The sequence below is a fragment of the Tachypleus tridentatus genome, chromosome 8 (genome assembly GCF_004210375.1).
Source record: "Tachypleus tridentatus isolate NWPU-2018 chromosome 8, ASM421037v1, whole genome shotgun sequence".
Taxonomy (NCBI): Eukaryota; Metazoa; Arthropoda; class Merostomata; order Xiphosura; family Limulidae; genus Tachypleus; species Tachypleus tridentatus.
The window spans coordinates 43,056,650-43,076,984 of NC_134832.1; the positions used below are offsets into that span (position 1 = coordinate 43,056,650).

The following is a 20,335-nucleotide window of genomic DNA, read 5'->3' on the forward strand; positions in this document are numbered from 1 at the left end:
TATATTAAAGTTTAGATACACTATCACAGAACAGCAACAAGTTTAAATGGGCACAGACATCAACACTGTATCGAGTCCTCTTCAGTCCAAAGATTATTTGTCGAAGAAACACATAAACTGTTTATTTTATAACGGAAGTTAAAAGGTTCTTAACGACACATGACCCTAGAAAAAGGATTAAAGTGACTATAAGACGTGTTGAAATTTGGATTAATGAACTTTCCATGAATATTATTTTGATATTGTTTGTAATTTTATTTTGGTTGATTTTCATTTGATTTGTGGACCAAAATTCCTTATGTGTGGAAGATCTTTTTTTTTACCAGTTTTAACATTCTTTTTACGTTCTGTGTGCCCCATATTTACGTTGGTGAAAGAGGCAGAAATTAAAACTCTTTCATAGAATTATCTGAGAATTATATAGTGAGTCTGAGATACATACTTGTTTTAAAGTAGGGATTTCCTTATGCTTTTCTGATACTCATAAATAATTTTGAAATTATTTTCGTAAGTTTTTATGAGATTTCTACTTGACCCGAAGTATTTTGTTGTTTTTCGTACTTAGATGATGCTGTTTGTTAATTACCCTTCTTAAAAAATCACTTGTCTTTTGATAAAGCTTATAGGATACTTTAATTGTTTAAAATTTGGATACATATTTTTAGTTTCTTCGCCAAGGGTTGTATAATGACAGAGTCTATGCGATCTTAAAAACATAGACGATGTAACTTGTGTTTTAACCGTTTTACGATGGCGGCGAAAAAATGAAGTGATTTCGTTTTCGAATCTAATTAGTTCATAGTTCACAACATTAGTATCAAAATCCAAATACTTTAATTCTGTTTAAGATTTGTGATTATTATTTCACTGTGACAAATAAATCGATACTTTAGTCCACCATATGAAATTTGATAAAACTCGCATCAAACGTTTTTGTTTTGTCGTGTTATCTCCTTGTAACATTTCGAGTTCCTTGCTTCGTTGTAGCCACCGGTGTTAAAGTTCACTTTCAGTTGTTCTACCCTAGAATCATGACTATAAGAATGTGCCTCGTAGATTCGTAAATGAACTATCAGCAAATAATTCGGACTTGAGTAAGTACCCTAGTGCAATATGTTACTATGATTGTTTGGTAAGATATTCGTTTTAAATCCTAAGATTCAAATGTGGTGTATAAATGATATATTATTTTAAATACAATATCCCATTTTACTTAAGTGTTGTGTGTAAAGCTTAAGTAGTTACACGTCACATGATAAACATCACCGTGGATTGTGGGTTTCTAAAGAGTATTGTTATAACAATGAATTACATGTTATTTGTATTTGATAATGTGTTCATTAATCAACTTCTAACTATCGTCTATATAAAAGTATACATCATGCACACTAAACCTAAACTGTTACAGAATCCTTATTAACAAAGGAATTTTGAAGGCTTACGAAAGGAGGATTGTAATTTTATCTGATAGGAGATCAGTTCGATATATTTTGGAAACGATGATTATTTGCCTTCTACAACAGTTAAAGAAAAATAAACGTGTAAAATCATGTAAGTCAAAACTAAGGAAAACATTTTTACTGGAAAACGTAATACATGTTCTACTGTAAGAGATATTTTGGGAGTTTTAGAGATATTCATTTCATCAAATTAAACTTTTATTTCCAAACATCAATTCCAAAAGTAATCTAACTTTGCAAATAGGGCAGTATTTCAACATAGTGCGTCTAAAAACTACTGAAAATTTACACAATATCATGTTTTACACTTAAATATAAGAGTTTGTTTCAGAATTCTGCCTAAAGACACACAAGGGCTATCTGTATGTAGCCCTTAATTTTGACCCGGTATTGTAGATGCAGAAGAGTAGACGTTTCATGATAATAGCTCAATACAGTGTTACCAGCAACGAGTATTATATATGTATTATATGAGGGTTCCCATTAAGGAAACAAAATATGTGTAAAGGACAGTGTTAGATAATGTTGTCTTCCTTTTCTTCTGGCCCGGCATGGCCAGGCGGTTAAGATCATATTGTCTTCCTTCCTTTCTGGCCCGGCATGGCCAGGTGGTTAAGATAATTTTGTCTTCCTTCCTTTCTGGCCCGACTTGGCCAGGTAGTTAAGGCACTCGACTCGTAATCCGAGGATCGCTGATTCGAATCCCCGTCACATGAAACATGCTCGCCCTTTCGGTCGTGGGGGCGTTATAATGTGACAATTAATTGTTGGTAAAAGAGCAACGCAAGAGTTGGAGGTGGGTGGTGATGACTAGCTGTCTTCTCTCTTGTCTTACACTACTAAATTAGGGACAGCTAGCGCAGACAGCCTTCGTATAGCATTGTGCGAAATTCAAAGAACAAACCAAACACTTCCTTCTTTTATTAATCCCTAATGACCTCATTAGATTCTCTTTACATACTTTGATTTGTGAAAGATAATAACTGGCTCATTCAACTGATGAAGTTTTCATGTTTTTGAATTCAAGGCATGTATACCATCGGATAGTTTTCAGTTATTATATCAAGAATTATAGAAATGAAACGAGCTGATTCTGAATGATGGGTGCTAACACACACAGAGGGAAAGATGATTCGTTATTAATAGCCAACTGAAAACCTTTGTTACTTGTAACGACTACCACATATATATATATATGTCAAGAGCTTAGTTAACTCAGTATCGTTGTTACTAGCAATGGACACTTTATTTTCTCGAAAGGGGACCGAATGTCGCCTGAAAATGGCGCCACAAAGGGACGTTTACTATTTCAATATGTTCTGTCGTGACGTCAGTGAAACGTTTGCATGAACTCAGTAGACTACAACAAATTTTGAAATATATACTTACAAAGCAAGAAATAAAAATATTTGTTACTCTTATTTTTTGTTTTATTTATTCTTCAGAACATTTTAAGGAACCCTACAAAAATACATCTAGTATGCGTTTATGTATGTATTTCGTAAATAATTAATTTAAAACCCCTGTCACGAGCTACAAGTATTTTATGTTATGAGATGTCAAGTGACGTTCGCTGTATGCACTTTATGCATGTTTTCATTGTATTATGTAACTATGAACGTAGTCGTATGTGTTAAATGAGTGAACAAAGCATAATAATTTGGTAAAGGTTACCAGATGTGCTGAGCTGAGGTTTGAATACTGTACGTCTGCGGGTAGTCAGTTGATCTATTATTATCAAATATCCATTAACGTTGTAATCAATACATTTGTTTCAGTATACTGTGTTATTCTCTTTCTATGGTAAGTCTCTCTCTATACCGATGTTTGGGTATTGATGTTTGTCTACCCAAGAGGGTCAGGTTTCTTTAACCTTTTCCTCCTTCCATCGGATTTTGGTTGTTTTTTTGTTTTTCTTTCAACAGTCAAGTGTATTTATCTTTGGTACACGAGGGCCAGAGTAACCCGTACTTACTCAGATCCCTTTCAGGGCAATGTCCATGCACAATCTATACATACACTTGGTGCAAATAAAACATTTCTCTTATAGTTCCATAGATTATTTGCACTTTCATCAGTTAGATATTAACTAGAAAACGTTTACATAAAAACCCTTTCAATGTTTTGTAATTAATCTCTAAACTAATGTGGAGTCTAGTTAATAGGTGACCTTTTATTATTTTTTTTTTACATATTTATTTTTATTTAGAAAGTGTATATTCACTGGGGAAAGGTGCTTAGGTCTATCATCATGATGTAAGCAATACCTGTCGAGTTCGCTCACTAATTCATTTTTTCTCCAATTTTTATTAAACTAATTTATTGTACAATGTAGGAGTCTAACTGCTATTGTTTCGATATGTGCGTATTTATGCATAAATTCGGAAGATGTTGTTCTAGGTACTTTATAAGCTGTTGTGATTAATGTATTTTATTGTTTGTAGTTTTGTTTGCAGTAGTTTTTTGCTTACACTTATCCATGCAGAAGCTGCACGCGCGTAAGGCGTGCGACTCGTAATCCGAGGGTCGCGGGTTCGCGCCCGCGTCGCGCTAAACATGCTCGCCCTCCCAGCCGTGGGGGTGTATAATGTGACGGTCAATCCCACTATTCGTTGGTAAAAGAGTAGCCCAAGAGTTGGCGGTGGGTGGTGATGACTAGTTGCCTTCCCTCTAGTCTTACACTGCTAAATTAGGGACGGCTAGCACAGATAGCCCTCGAGTAGCTTTGTGCGAAATTCCCAAACAAACAGAAGCTGCATAGTCAATGACAGGTCTAATGTATGTTTTATATATGTTCGTAATGTTGTCTGCCGTAGCTCCACTGTTTTTGCCAGTTAGACTCCTAGCATACTTTGTTCTTCGTCAAATTTTTGTTCTACCCACGTTAGTTTTGAATCAAACGTAAGCCCTAGGAATTTTGCTGATGTATCAATCTGGTGTTGTTCACTATTTATGTAGATCTGTGGTTGTGCTTTTAGTTAATTTTGTGAATACTACTAGTTGTGTTTATTTTGATTCTGTATTTTTGGCAATATTCACTTATTCCATTTAATTGTGGTTTGAATGTTTGTGGCTGCTGTTGCTGGTGCATTTTTCCAGATTGCTACATCGTCTGTGAACTGGGATGAGTATCAATTATTTGGATCTTTTAGGGGCATATTATTCACATACATCATGAATAGAATAGGGCTAACTACCCCTCCTTGAGGGACACCAGGTCCTGGAGTAAAACTCTCAGAGAATGTCCGTTCAACACTTATTCTGTATGATCTATGGTAAGTAAAACAGAAATTAAGAGTATTTCAATTTTGCGCAAAGCTACACGAGAGCTATCTGCGCTAGCCGTCTCTAATTTCGTAGTGTACGACTAAAGGGAAGACGGCTAGTCATCACCACCCACAGCCAACTCTTGGGATACTATTTTACCAACGAATAGTGGGATTGACTGTATAATGCCCCCACGGCTGAAAGGGCGAGCATGTTTGGTGCAACGGGGATTCGAACCTGCGATCGTTCAAACACCTGAAACGCTCGCCTATTTAGCTGTGGGATCGTTATTATGTCACGATCAATTCATTATTCGTTAATAAATATTTTAACTCAAAATGAAGTACAGCTTGCACAAATAATCGTTGAGTAGCTTTGCGCAAAATCTAACAAACAATTTGATCCAATATAAAAGAAGACGGTTTTATTGCTTTCGTATTTTCTGGAAAAACTGATAAGATATTGAAAACCACCACCTGGTTAATATCAATGTTCTTCAGTATATTTATACATATCTATATATAGTTGTCACGTAAAAACTGAAAGAGGTTGTGACAATCCGAAATAAATAATTTATGCATTATTTAATAATAATAAAATATTATATGAATATTTCAACATAATGTAAAGTGAACAATTACAGAATCTTGTGAATGGAGTATCAGTTAATTTCGGACTTTTTAAAATGTTTTCTTCTTCACAAAATAAAGAAACTTAAGGAAGATCTTATTTTAAATAACTAACAGAATACCCGTTGGTTTACCTTTTAATATTATTGTGCTTTATAATAAACAATAATTATTTTCCTTCTCCACTAGGTATGAATGGTTTTGGTTTTTTCAAAAGACCAGCTGGTCATGCTACTACCAGCGTTAAGGCTACTGTATCATCCGAGTCCAGCCGTCTCCTCGTCTCCAACATACAAAGGAGTCGTTGGCAGCGCTTCCTGCGGTTACCTGGACTGGGGATACTTTGTGGTTTAATTTCTGGAATCTTTTTCGCTACTGGTTCCTTAGTAATTGCACTCTTGCCAGAGATAAACTCCATGGAACTGCTTATTTTGCGGTCATTGTTAGAAATGGTGGTATACAGCTCTGTCATTATACATGCTCGTCAGAGTTTACTTGGAATTCCCGGGGAACGTCGGTTTCTTTTCTTTCGAGCGATTACCGGCGTGATTGCTGTTAATTTAATATATTATTCCTTTCGACTTATTCCTTTAGCTGATGCTTCTACAATTTCTTTCAGTGCACCAGTTTTCGTGAGTATCTTTGCATGTGTACTTCTGAAAGAGCCATGTGGCTTATTTGACCTGGGAACAGTTATTACTACTATGGTTGGCGTGGTGTTGATTGCTAAACCATCTTTTCTGTTTGGAGGCGATACTAGAAACTTGTCCATGAAAGACCAAATCATGGGATCCCTCATGGCATTCTGTGGCTGTCTGTCGGTTGCTCTGACCTACATCTTTATTCGAAAACTTCAAAAGACTCATTATTCTGTAATAATTATAAGTTTTTCATTAGTTGCCATCTTTATCAACTCAATTATCCTAACAGTCATAAACGACTGGTCCTTCCCAGCATGCGGAAGAGATGGCTGGCTTATTTTATTGTTAGGATTTACAGGGATAATTGGCCAGTTTTTTGTTACCGCCTCTTTGAAACTGGAGGACGCTGGGCCAGCTTCCATCGCTCGTGCCATTGATGTGGTAATGGCTTTTATTTATCAGGTGGCGTTTCTCGAAGAAACTATCGAATGGACCAGCGTGTTAGGGGCAGTACTAGTGTGTTCATGTGTGGTGATGATCGGTTGGAGAAAGTGGAAGAGACGCTGAATTTTTTGTTATTACTAAAAATCGTATACCTTTGTATTTTTATTATCATTATTTAGAAGATTAAAATGGTTCACATATAAGTTCAGTAAAAAGAAATATTGTATTTTACCATATGTAAAAGGTGAATATTTCAAATATGTGATCTTTGACGTTTTATTGTAATTATCATCAAAGTACTGAAATAAAGGAATACAGTGAGGAGAAGTTGGATAAAAGTGCAGATATATTAAAGTTTAGATACACTATCACAGAACAGCAACAAGTTTAAATGGGCACAGACATCAACACTGTATCGAGTCCTCTTCAGTCCAAAGATTATTTGTCGAAGAAACACATAAACTGTTTATTTTATAACGGAAGTTAAAAGGTTCTTAACGACACATGACCCTAGAAAAAGGATTAAAGTGACTATAAGACGTGTTGAAATTTGGATTAATGAACTTTCCATGAATATTATTTTGATATTGTTTGTAATTTTATATTTTATTTTGGTTGATTTTCATTTGATTTGTGGACCAAAATTTCTTATGTGTGGAAGATCTTTTTTTACCAGTTTTAACATTCTTTTTACGTTCTGTGTGTCCCATATTTACATTGGTGAAAGAGGCAGAAATTAAAACTCTTTCATAGAATTATCTGAGAATTATATAGTGAGTCTGAGATACATACTTGTTTTAAAGTAGGGATTTCCTTATACTTTTCTGATACTCATAAATAATTTTGAAATTATTTTCGTAAGTTTTTATGAGATTTCTACTTGACCCGAAGTATTTTGTTGTTTTTCGTACTTAGATGATGCTGTTTGTTAATTACCCTTCTTAAAAAATCACTTGTCTTTTGATAAAGCTTATAGGATACTTTAATTGTTTAAAATTTGGATACATATTTTTAGTTTCTTCGCCAAGGGTTGTATAGTGACAGAGTCTATGAGATCTTAAAAACATAGACGATGTAACTTGTGTTTTAACCGTTTTACGATGACAAGTGAAAAAATGAACATAGCTTTAAAAGTCTGTTGATTTTTTGTAGATAGAAAGAAGAGGTCTTGATTTTATTCTAGTTATGAGAATCTGTAAGAACGTGAAAGCGAATTACTGTTTTTTTCCATTTATCTTTAAACTTAGTAGTACTGGGAAGTTCGTTAATCTTCTCAGGAAACATGTCATCAACAAATCGGTTTGGTTTGTTTTGAATTTCGCGCAAAGCAGCTAGAGGGATATCTATTTAGCCGTCACTAATTTAACAGTGTATTTAGATTTGTTGAAAACACGTGAAAAGTTCGAAACCTGTATTCGTATAAATTTGACGATGTTCAGTAATAGTGGATCTAAGCTTTCTTTTAGATTACTTTGCATCATATTGTGTACTTACATACTATTAGAAAAGTATAGATGCTGCATTATATAGTGTTTTAAAATCTTTAAAATAGAGGTAACTGTACCAAAACATTAAAACATCGTTTATGTGATCTATAGTTAGAATATTGTGAACTGATAAAGAAACCTGCACCTTTTTAGTGGAACAATTATGCAAATATATTTGGTGAGAAAATGAATGATTGAGATCTTCAAATTTGATTCACGCTGGCTCGAAAGTTCATGGTGAAATAATTTAGAAAAACGGCTTCAGCTTCAATATTTATCATAGCGACAAATAACTCCACTGAATCTGTTCGCTGCCTGGCACTTACTTCGTAAATCTTTAAAAAAGGTTTTGGAAATGTGAATCGTATATACTACTGGAAACTGTTATACTCAAGGTTAGAAGATTTGTCAAATAGAAGAACTGAATTATCGTTTGATTTAAAATAATGTTTCATTAATTTAGTATTAATTTACTAACTCAATATTATTTTAAATCTGGATTTTTACCACTTATTTAAGTATGTGCAGAATTTTGATGTAAAAACGTTATCAGTGTATCCTGTTCCTATAGAATAATTATTGTTTGTCTGGACAGATGTGACAGAGGATTTCGTGTTTAGAATCTGAAGTTGTATGTGTACGTAATTTAACCGTTTTTCCTCTGTATTTTCGTAAATATCTAACATTTTGAAATCAAATATATATATTTGTTAATGTTACATATATTTCTTTGTATTTGTTTTGTAATAAGAAAACAAGTGTTAAAGGAATGAAAAATATCACAGACGAATTTGCTTTATTTTCTTTCAAACTTACATTAGACACAACAAGAAGAAATATCAATAAGAGTTTATAGTCATTAACAAAAATTTACGAGAATCAATAAATTACAAATAGAAATCAATTACGAAAATTGTTCATATCGTTTGATGGAATGTTATTTCAAACATAATGACTTCCTTCATTGAAATGTTATTTATTAAAATTCGTATACACAATTTAAAATTGTTTTTGCATTATCGTTATAAAACCGAAACGTTTTCATTTGATTTTTGTTCTTTCTCGGGATACGTAAATGAACAATCTGGTCGTTTCAATAAATTCATCTGGAATACAGTTGTGATCATTTGTATTAAAATTCAAACATTTCATACAGAAATGTTTCTTACCCTTTTGCAATAAGAAACAAGTAATACCACCCTGAAGGAAGTAAACAATCAAATTATCAAGAAAAACAATAAAAAAGACAACGGCAAGATTTAATGTAAGATCACGGTTAATGTAATTTTTGCCATCAAATATAGTCTACACAGTAATCACTTTATTTATTCGAATGTTTTTGGGGTTTTTAATACCAGAAATATAACACAATAATAACTGACATAAAAGAGTATGAAACTGTATAATTCTCGTCATTAAAAAGACAAAAAATGGAGTTTCTACATTTAATACTTGAATCATCATAAGCTTTGTGTCCGTCATAATTTTCTAGACAAAATGGCGCTTTCCGATTTTATAACATTTAAAATTTATAAGAACTAAAGAAACATGTCGATTTGATTCATTGTTCTTATTATTTTATATTTAAGAAGAACAACTGGTCAGAATGTTTAGTTTTTTTTTTAGAAAAAAAAAGCTCCTATTCTGCCCCATGGAAAAAGACATTCGAAAATCTAGTTTATAAGTAAAACCATGTGCTTTAACTGAAACGGATTTTCTTAAAACTTATATTTTGAATGAAATCTGAACATTTCTCTTCACTTTAGTAATTTTTTTGGCAATTATGTATTTCGTAAACTCTCTCCTCACACACACGTTTTTTGTTTTTTTTCGGAAATTAGTAAAACAGTCTTTACACTACACGCCTGCTTGTGAAGGCATTACTGTTATCAAAAGCACGCTTGTCTTTCCTGTACACGTAATAACAAAAGAAGATTGTAACAGACAGAGCAATGATGGCTGCAACAACGGCGATACTGATTCCGGCAATTTCCGCTGGTCTCAGTTGACCTGTAACCAAGGGAACAGAGAATGTTTAGTAACAGGGCCACGCATAAATATATATATATATATATAATAAGTAACATCGGTAAATGTCTTTTCTGCATTTGGCAAATTGCTTTCTCAACTATTCCAAAGCTATAAAAAGAAACATAACACAAACTTAGCATCTCTTTAAAGCAGTGCCTTCCAAACGTTTTTGTTCACAAAGCGTTTCAGTGTTATTTATTCCATACTATGATTGTACTTCCTTTTCACAGATCTGAAAGGAACCGGGAAATACAAATTGAGAGCTTCAAAAAATATTTATATTTATCTCCAGAAACGACGTGCTAGTAATAACTTTTAAATACAAAAATTGGATTTCATTTGCCAATTTTTAAAATTGGGCGCTGTATTGAAAATTATAAATTTTAAATATTCACTAGTTTCAGTTTAGTGAACTGGCAGTTTATACTCATAATATTACTTCGTCAATGGGAAGGGAAACATTTTTAGAAAGAATGCGTTATTTTTTTAGTGAGATGATGAGATGTTTAACAGACGTAGTTTTCATGTTAGAGAAATAGAGTTGATTTTGTAAGTTATTATTATCAGTAGTTAAAATATAAAGCAAAGCATCCCTACTTCTATCATATAATGCTAGCAGATCTAAAATACAGCAAAGTAAACTGCCTTGTAATTGAAGCTGAATCGCAGATAAGGAAAACTACACCAAAGTGGTTAATGAAGAGGAAACGGTTATTTTTGTTTGTTTTGTAAGCGTACGGGAAATATTTTCTACAAATTAAACTCAGGATTTGATGCAATGCTTTTGTCCTTTTTTATATTCATGATGTGTCTCTTTCCAAATAAAATGTTTCTTGCGTAAGTTAAATATTAACGTAATATATTATAATTCATGACGTAAGATGACTCACCTTCCCGTTCACCTTTAGTGTCCTTTCCATAGTTAAAACCCCCTCCTTGACAAGCGACCTCTGACGTAAGTAAAGCTAATACTAAAAAAAATAATAATAATTTGATGAACATTATTGACCATGACAAGATTTTTTTGTTCAAAGACATGCAATTTCTGTATTATCTATTCGTAATAATTGTGTGAAAAACTATAATCTGTAAGATAATTTCTACCAAGCTTCCAATTTGAGGCATGAAGCCTCTTGGATTTATAAACTGATCATAGTGATTCTATTACCATTCTCCTGACATTTTTTTTTTCAATTATATTCTGTACGCAGCTCCCCACTCATTTATTGACAAGCTCTGTTCTCCACCTAAGATTCAGTCTTTTAAGTTTTAAAATTATCTACGTTGTGACACCTACTAACTTCTAAACTAACTCATCCTCCTGATAATTTATATTAAAAAATCAGATTCTCCACTCTAATTCTGTCACCTCCGAAAAAAAAAGTATCTTATTCTTAAGTTACAAGAATAATCTGATTTAAAGATTTGGCTTGAACCTTAATTATAATTAGCTTCTAGTTTTTAAATCAATCTTAAAGAACAATCATGTATTACTGACGGATACGAGCGTGTTTTCGCCAACTCAGAACTTGCGAAATATAAAAGTACTTTACTACGTGAATGATGATTGAAATATTAAATGTAGAAATTCCATTTTTAATGTGAGAGTCATCAGCTAAATACTCCTTTATATCAGAAAAGACAGAAACTATGGTATTTATTAAATCCGTACTCGTAGGGAGACTAATGAAACTTAGACAAATACGAAACTGACATCTTAAGTTTTTGAAATGAAACTAAAACCAAGAATCAAGCTTCATTTAAAGCTGGGAGAGTTTAATTAACTCTGTCTATTGACGATAAAATTAATTCTGATTAATATTAACATTAAACTCTGTAAGATAAGACAAATATAATGAGTAGATTACTGGGCAGGACAATAAGTCCCGACGGAGAATTGCATTGTGTTCAGACGCACGAAAACTAGTGATCTATTGATACGGTAATAACTTTAGTCTTGAGGTCTATTAGATGAGACAATAAGAATTAAAAAAGGGAAAAAATACAACCTTCTAAAAACTCGAGTTATCGGGTTTATCTTTTTATAATTTTTTATCCTACCTATTTTTTCAATATCAAGAGTATTCAGACATGTTTTATTTCTGTATAATTCATACGAACATCATTCTATGTTCGATCTCCGAACTAATTTTTTTTTGTCGAAGATGTTAACATACCGTTATGCAGAGGGAACAGTTTTTACGACGCAAGTTAACTTGGTATTTTAAATACATTTAAAAATAATGCAATCATCATTTTCGTGCAAGCTGATGTTTCTACTAGAAATATGAACAAAACAATATTTTAAGACCTAACACAACTGGGTAGTAGTTTTTTTTTTAAAGGAATATTAAAAACAAAAACATATGTGTTAAAGTTTGAAACAGAAAAAACCGGTAACAGAGGCGTAGTGCAGAATGTTTAGATCCTCCTGTGAATTTTCCCATCAAGCTTTCTTGGTATCCAATTTATTATAGTACTTATGAACACCTATTTAGCGTCCACCTAGAATACATTGCAAGGGGGAATCTGTGTGTATGGTTGCTACACCCTTGCTATCCGATTTAAATGGATAATAAAGCTTAAAAATTACAAACTAGTATCTGTAGGTGCCATGACTGAATATTTTAGGCAGTCTGGTGGTTAGGGCACTCGACTCGTAATCTGAGAGTCGTGGAATCGAAACCTGTCACCGAACATGCTCGCCATTTTAGCTGTGTGGCATTGTAATATAACAGTCAATTCCACTACTTTTTGGGTAAAAGTAACTCAAAAGTTTGCGAAGAGTGTTTTTGACTTACTTCCTATCTTCTAGTTTGTCAGTTAATTTAAAATTAGGGATGGCTAGCACTTACATTCTACATATAACCGTCGAGTACCTTTGTGCGAATTTCAACGAATAAGTAATTTTAGACGTTTTTTTACAGGTTTTATAACTAGCTAAACTTATTTTAGAATAATATCAATGAATAAAAAAATTAAAACTTAAGATAAACGAGTGTCGCACATGGCAATCATTGTTCAGGACAAGAAAAATCAACTGAGTTACAAAAATACGTAACTGCAACAAAAAGGATTTTATGTTGCTAAAAGTTTTAGTTTTCAAAACGTCTTAAATATTTCTAACCACTTAAAGCAAAGTTCATTTTTTGTTTGTATAACAAAAATTGATTGACATGACGCGCCATTTTCTAAGACACAATTGAGTTTATTCTTCTGTAAATTATTCGAATATTGACTAGAGTATACACTTATTATTCAAAACACATATTATTTTTTTCACATCTTCTGTGGATTTTAAGGTTTAAAAATTAAGTCTTGTATGTTTTCGAGCAAAGCCACATTGGACTATATGCTGTGTCCACAACGAAGAATCGAACTCTGATTTTAGTATTGTAAGTCCATAGGCTTACCGTTGTTTCACCAAGAAATAATTACTCTTTGCCATAACATTTTAAGCATAACAAATACTGTTTGTTTGTTTTATTCTTTTAAATAGAATTAAGTTTAGTTTTAACTAGATCCACAATTAGGTAAAATGTTTAGTCGAAAAACTTCATGATTATTGTAATGCTAGTGAAAAAGGCTATACTATGACAGGCGATACTAACATCAAATTATATTTTTAATAAATATTTGTTACTACATTTATTAAAATACTTTTTAAAGTGTTTTGTTTGAAAAATAGAATGCGATATTAAACATAAACATTTTAAATAGATTTTTCTCGTTAGATTTTATTGTTATCAGTTAAAGGATAAAGCAAGTAAGAAAGAAAAGTGTCAGCCATATTGACGTACCTGCCACAACTGCTTGCCACTTCATTTTCACTTAGTGGTAGTTCTCTCTTTATTATTTGATTATTCTGGTATCGTGCTGACAAAACTAATTAGAAGTATTCTTGTTTTGTTCCAATTTTCGATTTCCTAATCAAAGAAAAGAAGAAGAAATATGATGATGAAAATTTCAAACAACTAAAAACTGAATATCCAAATCAACGATCGTTAGCGACTACAAGTATTGCATTCACTGATATCCCCGCTTTTGTTCATTGGAGAACAGTAACAAGAGTTGGAATTCGCCCCGTGTTCAGGTACAACTGATAAAGCATCATCACTGTGGCTGTACAGATAAAAATAGTTATTTCAAAACACTTTTGATTGATTTAGCGCATTTCCAGAACAGAATGAGTGTGAACAATGCTGCCGTATACATAACACACAATGTACGAGTGTGTATCATACAAGTTTAGATAATACGTATGCCTATATAATTGTGTTGGAATCATCAAAGATACTTTCGCATCGAGTTACAAATCAATCCTTAGAAATTTGTATTTTCAAATAACCGATATTGGTTTTTAAACAGCGATAAAGCTTGGAAATTTGAAAAGATATATATCATAATCGCAGAACAAGACATTTTTAAATTGTAAGATTTATATATTAATTTTTTAATATTCTTATAAAAGGTTTTACATTGACAAATTGAATAAGTTAAAGTTTTGCTATAAAATCCACATCTCAATATGTACGCAACTTCAAATTCAGTGGAAAGAGTGTAACGTATATAGCAATAGACTTTCAGTGGTATATTATTATACATCACTGATTTTAATATTTATATCCGTCTTAACAAAATATTAGAAACACACCCGCAGTAAAAAGATATCTTTTTCTCACTTTAGCATATAAAGCCTATTTGTTTCACTGGCTTAGATTTTTGTACACTACTGTATATTTTCAAACATCGCCAAGCGTTAGAATCTCAGAAACATTCAAAATATAAATAATACAAACTTTTGTATGGAAAGAAATTTAGTATATTCTTAAAACTTCGTTCCTTCAAGTTATTTAAAGATAATTCGAATCCCAATCCATTCGACGGTAACAAATTAGTTTATTTCTACATGCTATATTCACCTGTACACTGCTTAAAAATGAAGTTAAAACGAAAATAATTTATTATTTGTACCCTGACTAACGTAAAAATAGACGTAGTTGTACAATTTTACGGTTAATTAAATGAGTACTGAATATACGCGATAACTAACACGGTTACAAAAACTTTACTGAAACCAAATCTCAATGAATAATTGACACTACACCAAATAAAAACAAACACTGACGTAATTCTTCACTGATTCTTTTACTTATTATCTTCTCGATCCCTCAATGCTCCATTAATTTATAATATTCGTTTCGCGAAATTTAGAATATTCTTGATATTTAATGTTTATTTTTATAATATTTACAGTTAACGTCTAAATAAAAGCACTAAATAAATGCTTACAACTATTATAATTATACACACACACTTATTTTTTATCGTTTTTATGTAAGTATAGGCCTATGCACACACACATATATATATATGTATACACAGGAAAGTTTTCAAATTGAAAAGATGAAAGGTAAGAGTAGGAAAACATTGACAAATAGTAAAAGTGGATCTTATACAGAGAAACGAAAACAAATAAGTTAAAAAAATAACGGAATTAAAGTAAAAAATGTATACAACTAGTTCTTGCTTCAGTATATATTAAATATATTGTGCCGAAGTCATGACATACATTATTTTCGACCATAAGTGACTGTTACAATCGCAACTTTTGATAATCGGGAAAACGGAAATGAATTATTGTGGTAAACTTTTCTAGCATTTGTAGGTTCTGTTCGTTTTTCATACAAATGGATCTATTTAATAAAGTACTTATTGAAAAACCTGAAAATACGATTTTCTGAGTGAACTGTTATTTCCATATATAGGAAAAGAAATGGACTTTTTCCATTACAGTCCTTCTGTAAGTAATATTCTAGAACATTTGGAGCCAAATGTAACAATAAGTTCGCCGCTAGTACACCGGTAAGTCTACGGATTTACAATACTAAAATAGAGGGTTCGATTCACCTCGGTGAGCTCAGCAGATAGCCCGATGTGGCTTTGCTATAAGAAAACATACACACACATATAACAATTTTTTTGAAATGAATTTTTCGAAATATCTCGTTTATTTTTTGTTTGTTTGTAATTAAACACAAAGCTACATATTGGGCTATTAGTGCTCTGCCCATCACGAGTTTCTAGTGTTGCAAGTCCCAAGACATAACGCTGTACCCCTGGAGGTCGGACGTTTTCTCTGTTGAATGAGTTAATTTACATCAACATACATTGATTATTTTAAAACCGTAGTAATAATAATAATATTTTTACTGTCACCTAAAATATTCAGGTAATAGTTGTTTTTTTTTTTTTTAACAAAGCCACAGTGGGATATTTTCTGTATTCTCCTAATGGGAATCGAGTCCCTGATTTTAACGTTGTAAGTTCGTAAATTTATCTCTGTCTCACTGAAGGACAATAAAAGTAGAAAGCAATGATCATGAAAAGTGAATTGTTGAATAGGCATTTTGATGAAGTGAAATATAAAGTTACGAACGTGCTGTTTAAGAGGATGAAGAATACGTGTACAGGCGTAGTGTTTAAAAGATAAACTGAATATTACGTATAATTACAGTGATTCGACAAGTTCGTAGACTATTAAGAATACACGTAGAGATGTGGTGTTTATAGAATGAAGTGAAAAATACACTGCTGGCTAAAATCTTAAGGCCAATGAACATAAAGAGAAAATATACATTTTGCGTTGTTAGACTCAACCACTTATATGAGTAGAGCTTCGAAAGATGAAAATAAGAAAATGGGGAAAACCCAACTTTTTTAGCATTTAATAGGGAAAATGTGAACACTATAAAATTAGCTTAAATACTAGCTGGTCAAAAGTTTAATATCATACTGAAACGAAGCGTTAATCGGTAAACACGTAACGAAATTTAGTCATTTGTGTTCAAGCATTAGCGTTGTCAACGTCTCCCACTAACATGTCCTGTGTTACATTGGGTAAGAACATGGCAAAGGCTACAAAGTTGACAGAATTTGAACATGGTAGAATTGTCGAGCTGCAAAAGCAAGGTGTCTCTCAACGTACCACCGCTGGTGAGATTGGGCGTAGTAAAACTGCTGTTGCAAATTTCTTAAAAGACCCTGAGGGATACGGAACGAGAATTTCAAGTGGTCGGCCCAAAGAAATTTCGCCGGCGTTGAGCAGGAGGATTTGATGGGTTGTCTGGCAAGGCACTAGCCGATCGTCGAACAAGATTAAGACCCTTACGAACGCAGAACGCAGTTCAAGAACAATAAGACGGCATCTACGAATGTAGATAACATTGGCAATGTTACATATTGTAACTGTAATTCTTACAAGTCATGTAAATATACATCCCACAACTGTGATGACATGGTCTTCAAAGGCCACGCCTCCTTCCACACTACGAAACAGCTCGATTAAACTTTGCTGAGAAGCACCAAACATGGGACGTAGAAAAGTGGAAGAAGGTATTGTTCTTTGATGAGAAAAAATTTAACCTGGATGGTCCAGATGGCTTTCAACGTTACTGGCACAATAAGGGTATCCCACCAGAGACATTTTCTACACGACATAGTGGAGGAGGTTCCATCATGATCTGAGGTGCTTTCTCCTCGCATGGAACAATGGAGCTTCAGGTTATACAGGGGCGTCAAACAGCAGCTGGCTACATTGGCATGTTGGAGAGAGCATCCTTATTGACTGAAGGCCCTCGCTTGTGTGGAAATGACTGGATCTTTCAGCAGGACAATGCTGTAATACACAATGCCCGCAGGACAAATGACTTTTTCATGGAGAATAACGTGATTCTTTTAGACCATCCAGCGTGTTCGCCCGAACTGAACCCCACTGAAAATGTTTGGTGGTGGATGGCAAGGGAAGCCTATAGAAATGGACGTCAATTCCAAACAGTGCATGATCTTTGTGAAACCATCTTCACCACTTAGAATAACATTCCAGCCAGCCTTCTGCAAATGCTTATATCGACCATGCCAAAGCAAAGGTTTGCAGTTATTCACAAGCACGGCCATGCAACTCACTACTGAGACCTCCTGTTGGGCATTTTATCCCTGTTTAGGACTTCTTTTTGATATGGTCTTAAACTTTTGACCAGCTAGTATTTAGGCTAATTTCATAATGTTCCCATTTTCCTTATTAAATGCTAAAAACGTTTTTTTTTTATTTGCTCTTTCCTTATTTTCATTTTCGAAGCTCTACTAAAATAAGTGGTTGAGTCTAACAACGCAAAATGCATATTTTTTCATTATGTTCATTGGCCTTAATATTTTGACCAGCAGTGTACGTGTATAGGTATGGTATTTATAAGATGACATGAAAATTATATTTACAGTTCATAAGAAGAAATGAAATGTGTATACACATAGTTCTAACTAGTTAATAGCGACAGTAAAAAAAAAAAAGACATGGTGTTTTGAAATGTCTGATAATATAGATTTACTTTGTGAATATATCATATGACACATCAAGTTTAACTTTATCTTTCGTTATTAAAAAACAATGTATAAAAATATGTTAAATACACCATACTTAATGTTGACAAGACACTTCGCCCAGTACTAGGAACTTAAGGCCAGTAATTTACTTTGTTAACCTTTAGCCTCAGTCTATGGAGGACTCAGTTCTGTTAATTATTGGTCCACACTGAGATGTTAAACTGATTAGATTGGACACTTGTGTTACATTCACTAAGAAAATGGTTAACTACATTAGGCTTCGTAATGGGTCTGAATTTCGCTTCTTTTTTTTTTTTGCCAAGAATGACTAATGTTCTTTTGGTGGATTCTACATAGCCTTGGTGACAACAGGTACATGTAAATTCATAGACCATATTTGACATTAAAGTTTGAATATGGCCCTTAATCATAAAACAAACAAAACAAAAAACAGTAGATACGTAAGTTTAAGAACACACCTTAACTGTATCTGCAGATATACTATTCGAAGCACATTTTATAACAGGGTTTTAACAATTAAGGAATATTTAATTGTATATGGTAAAACAATATTTCCGAATTCCTACTATGGTTGACTATTCCGCTTTTAAAGAAAAATATTCAGCAAGTATTTTATACACGTTTCTTTGTTTAGAATTAAGCGTAAAGCTATATGATGAATGGACTATCTGTGCTCTGCCCACCACGGGTATTGAAACCTGGTTTTTAGCGGTGCAAGTCTGTAGACACATCGCTGTACCAATGGAGGGCTTTTAGATATGACAAATGGGAAAATATTTTTACTTAATTATTTGATCTTACTGAACTCTTTACCTACGGTTTTATAAGTGTTAAGGTTAAGAAATCTCATATGTAAAATAGAACAGTAATTTAATTACGTTTTTTTAAAAAATATATTTAGTATAAAACCAGTAAAATTGGAAGTACACAGTCAACTTTTATGGCATATTTCTACTTCAAAGTTGTCCAAAAGAGAGTTTGTAATCTTTCTAATTATCCACATGTCTATTGTTCAAATATTCAAGAAACCGATACATACCTACAGTAATACAATGGTTTAAAAGTTTGAAGACCGCTTTTTTCATGACGAAATAAAAATAGAATAGCTTGAGAGGGCGTTAGTATTGAACCAACAGAGGCATATGTTTGACTACAGGTCTTACTATTTAGCAAAAAATAAGACCTACTAGTGGTAAAGTTTATCAATTACGAATTTTAGAAGAAAAAAAATCATTTGGGGAAAAGTCACACTGTCAACAATGTGGCCATAATTCAAGTCAACACTTAACCACTTCTTCTGACGATATTGGTAAATAGTCATTCAATATCAAAAATGTGCACTCTACACTTTTTGTCTTTCTAATGTTAGTACTAATTCGAATTTACGTGAACATATTATTGGTGAACGAGACAAACATGTCCCTTATAATAATCAGTATACGATCTTAGCAAGCCCCAGTGATGAATAAAGCGTGATTATCCAGAGATCAACTGGTAGATTTCTGTTAATTTTGTAAAAGTTTCGTTTTTTCAAAACGCTTCATAAGGCCGTTGGAATACAAGATATAATAGTTGGTTATCAAACTGCATGAATAACAACTCATTAACTTAGAGCAGTGTAAGTTTTTATACATTTTATTTAAACTGTTTGCAAATGGGAAAATTACGGTGAAAACAAAATTTTCTATAAAAGATAGTTATCATAAAATAGTACAGTTGAAACACAACCCAATAAAAGATATTTTAAAGTGTATTTGTACTTGAAATTGACCATCATTATTAAAATATAAGCGTGACCATGCTAATTTTCAACAGAAAAGTTCACACAAAAATAAATAAATGCTACTTGTCCAGAAGTACAAATTGTGTATGTACATAAAGAGAAAAGTTCGTACTAGTACTATTGTCTGTAGCTACAAATAGTTCTGTATTGTGAAATGAATGTGGATTTATTTCTAATTAATATAAGTTCACCA

The 20,335-nt window shown here is 32.8% G+C and overlaps 2 protein-coding genes across 2 annotated transcripts; one reads left to right on the forward strand and one right to left on the reverse strand.

The window, feature by feature from the left end:
- The first annotated feature begins 284 nt into the window (after positions 1–284).
- Positions 285–8,718, forward strand: LOC143222291 (solute carrier family 35 member G1-like). Its single transcript, XM_076448611.1, has 2 exons — positions 285–1,094; positions 5,546–8,718. The coding sequence occupies exon 2, from the start codon at positions 5,548–5,550 to the stop codon at positions 6,562–6,564; it is 1,017 nt and encodes a 338-aa protein (XP_076304726.1). The 5' UTR covers positions 285–1,094; positions 5,546–5,547; the 3' UTR covers positions 6,565–8,718.
- LOC143222292 (uncharacterized) lies at positions 8,708–14,024 on the reverse strand. The gene is made up of 3 exons (XM_076448612.1): positions 13,760–14,024; positions 10,850–10,930; positions 8,708–9,938 (listed from the first exon to the last, which is right to left on the reverse strand). The coding sequence occupies exons 1-3, from the start codon at positions 13,782–13,784 to the stop codon at positions 9,781–9,783; spliced, it is 264 nt and encodes an 87-aa protein (XP_076304727.1). The 5' UTR covers positions 13,785–14,024; the 3' UTR covers positions 8,708–9,780.
- Positions 14,025–20,335: the final 6,311 nt, after the last annotated feature.

Bases quoted from the DNA above. Each gene is read 5' to 3' on its own strand.
- LOC143222291 (XM_076448611.1), top strand. From the start codon at position 5,548: ATGAATGGTTTTGGTTTTTTCAAAAGACCAGCTGGTCATGCTACTACC.
- LOC143222292 (XM_076448612.1), bottom strand. From the start codon at position 13,784: ATGAAGTGGCAAGCAGTTGTGGCAG. The intron at 10,931-13,759 runs GTACGTCAATAT...TATTTTTTTTAG, and splicing joins GTGGCAAGCAGTTGTGGCAG to TATTAGCTTTACTTACGTCA. The intron at 9,939-10,849 runs GTGAGTCATCTT...CCTTGGTTACAG, and splicing joins CACTAAAGGTGAACGGGAAG to GTCAACTGAGACCAGCGGAA.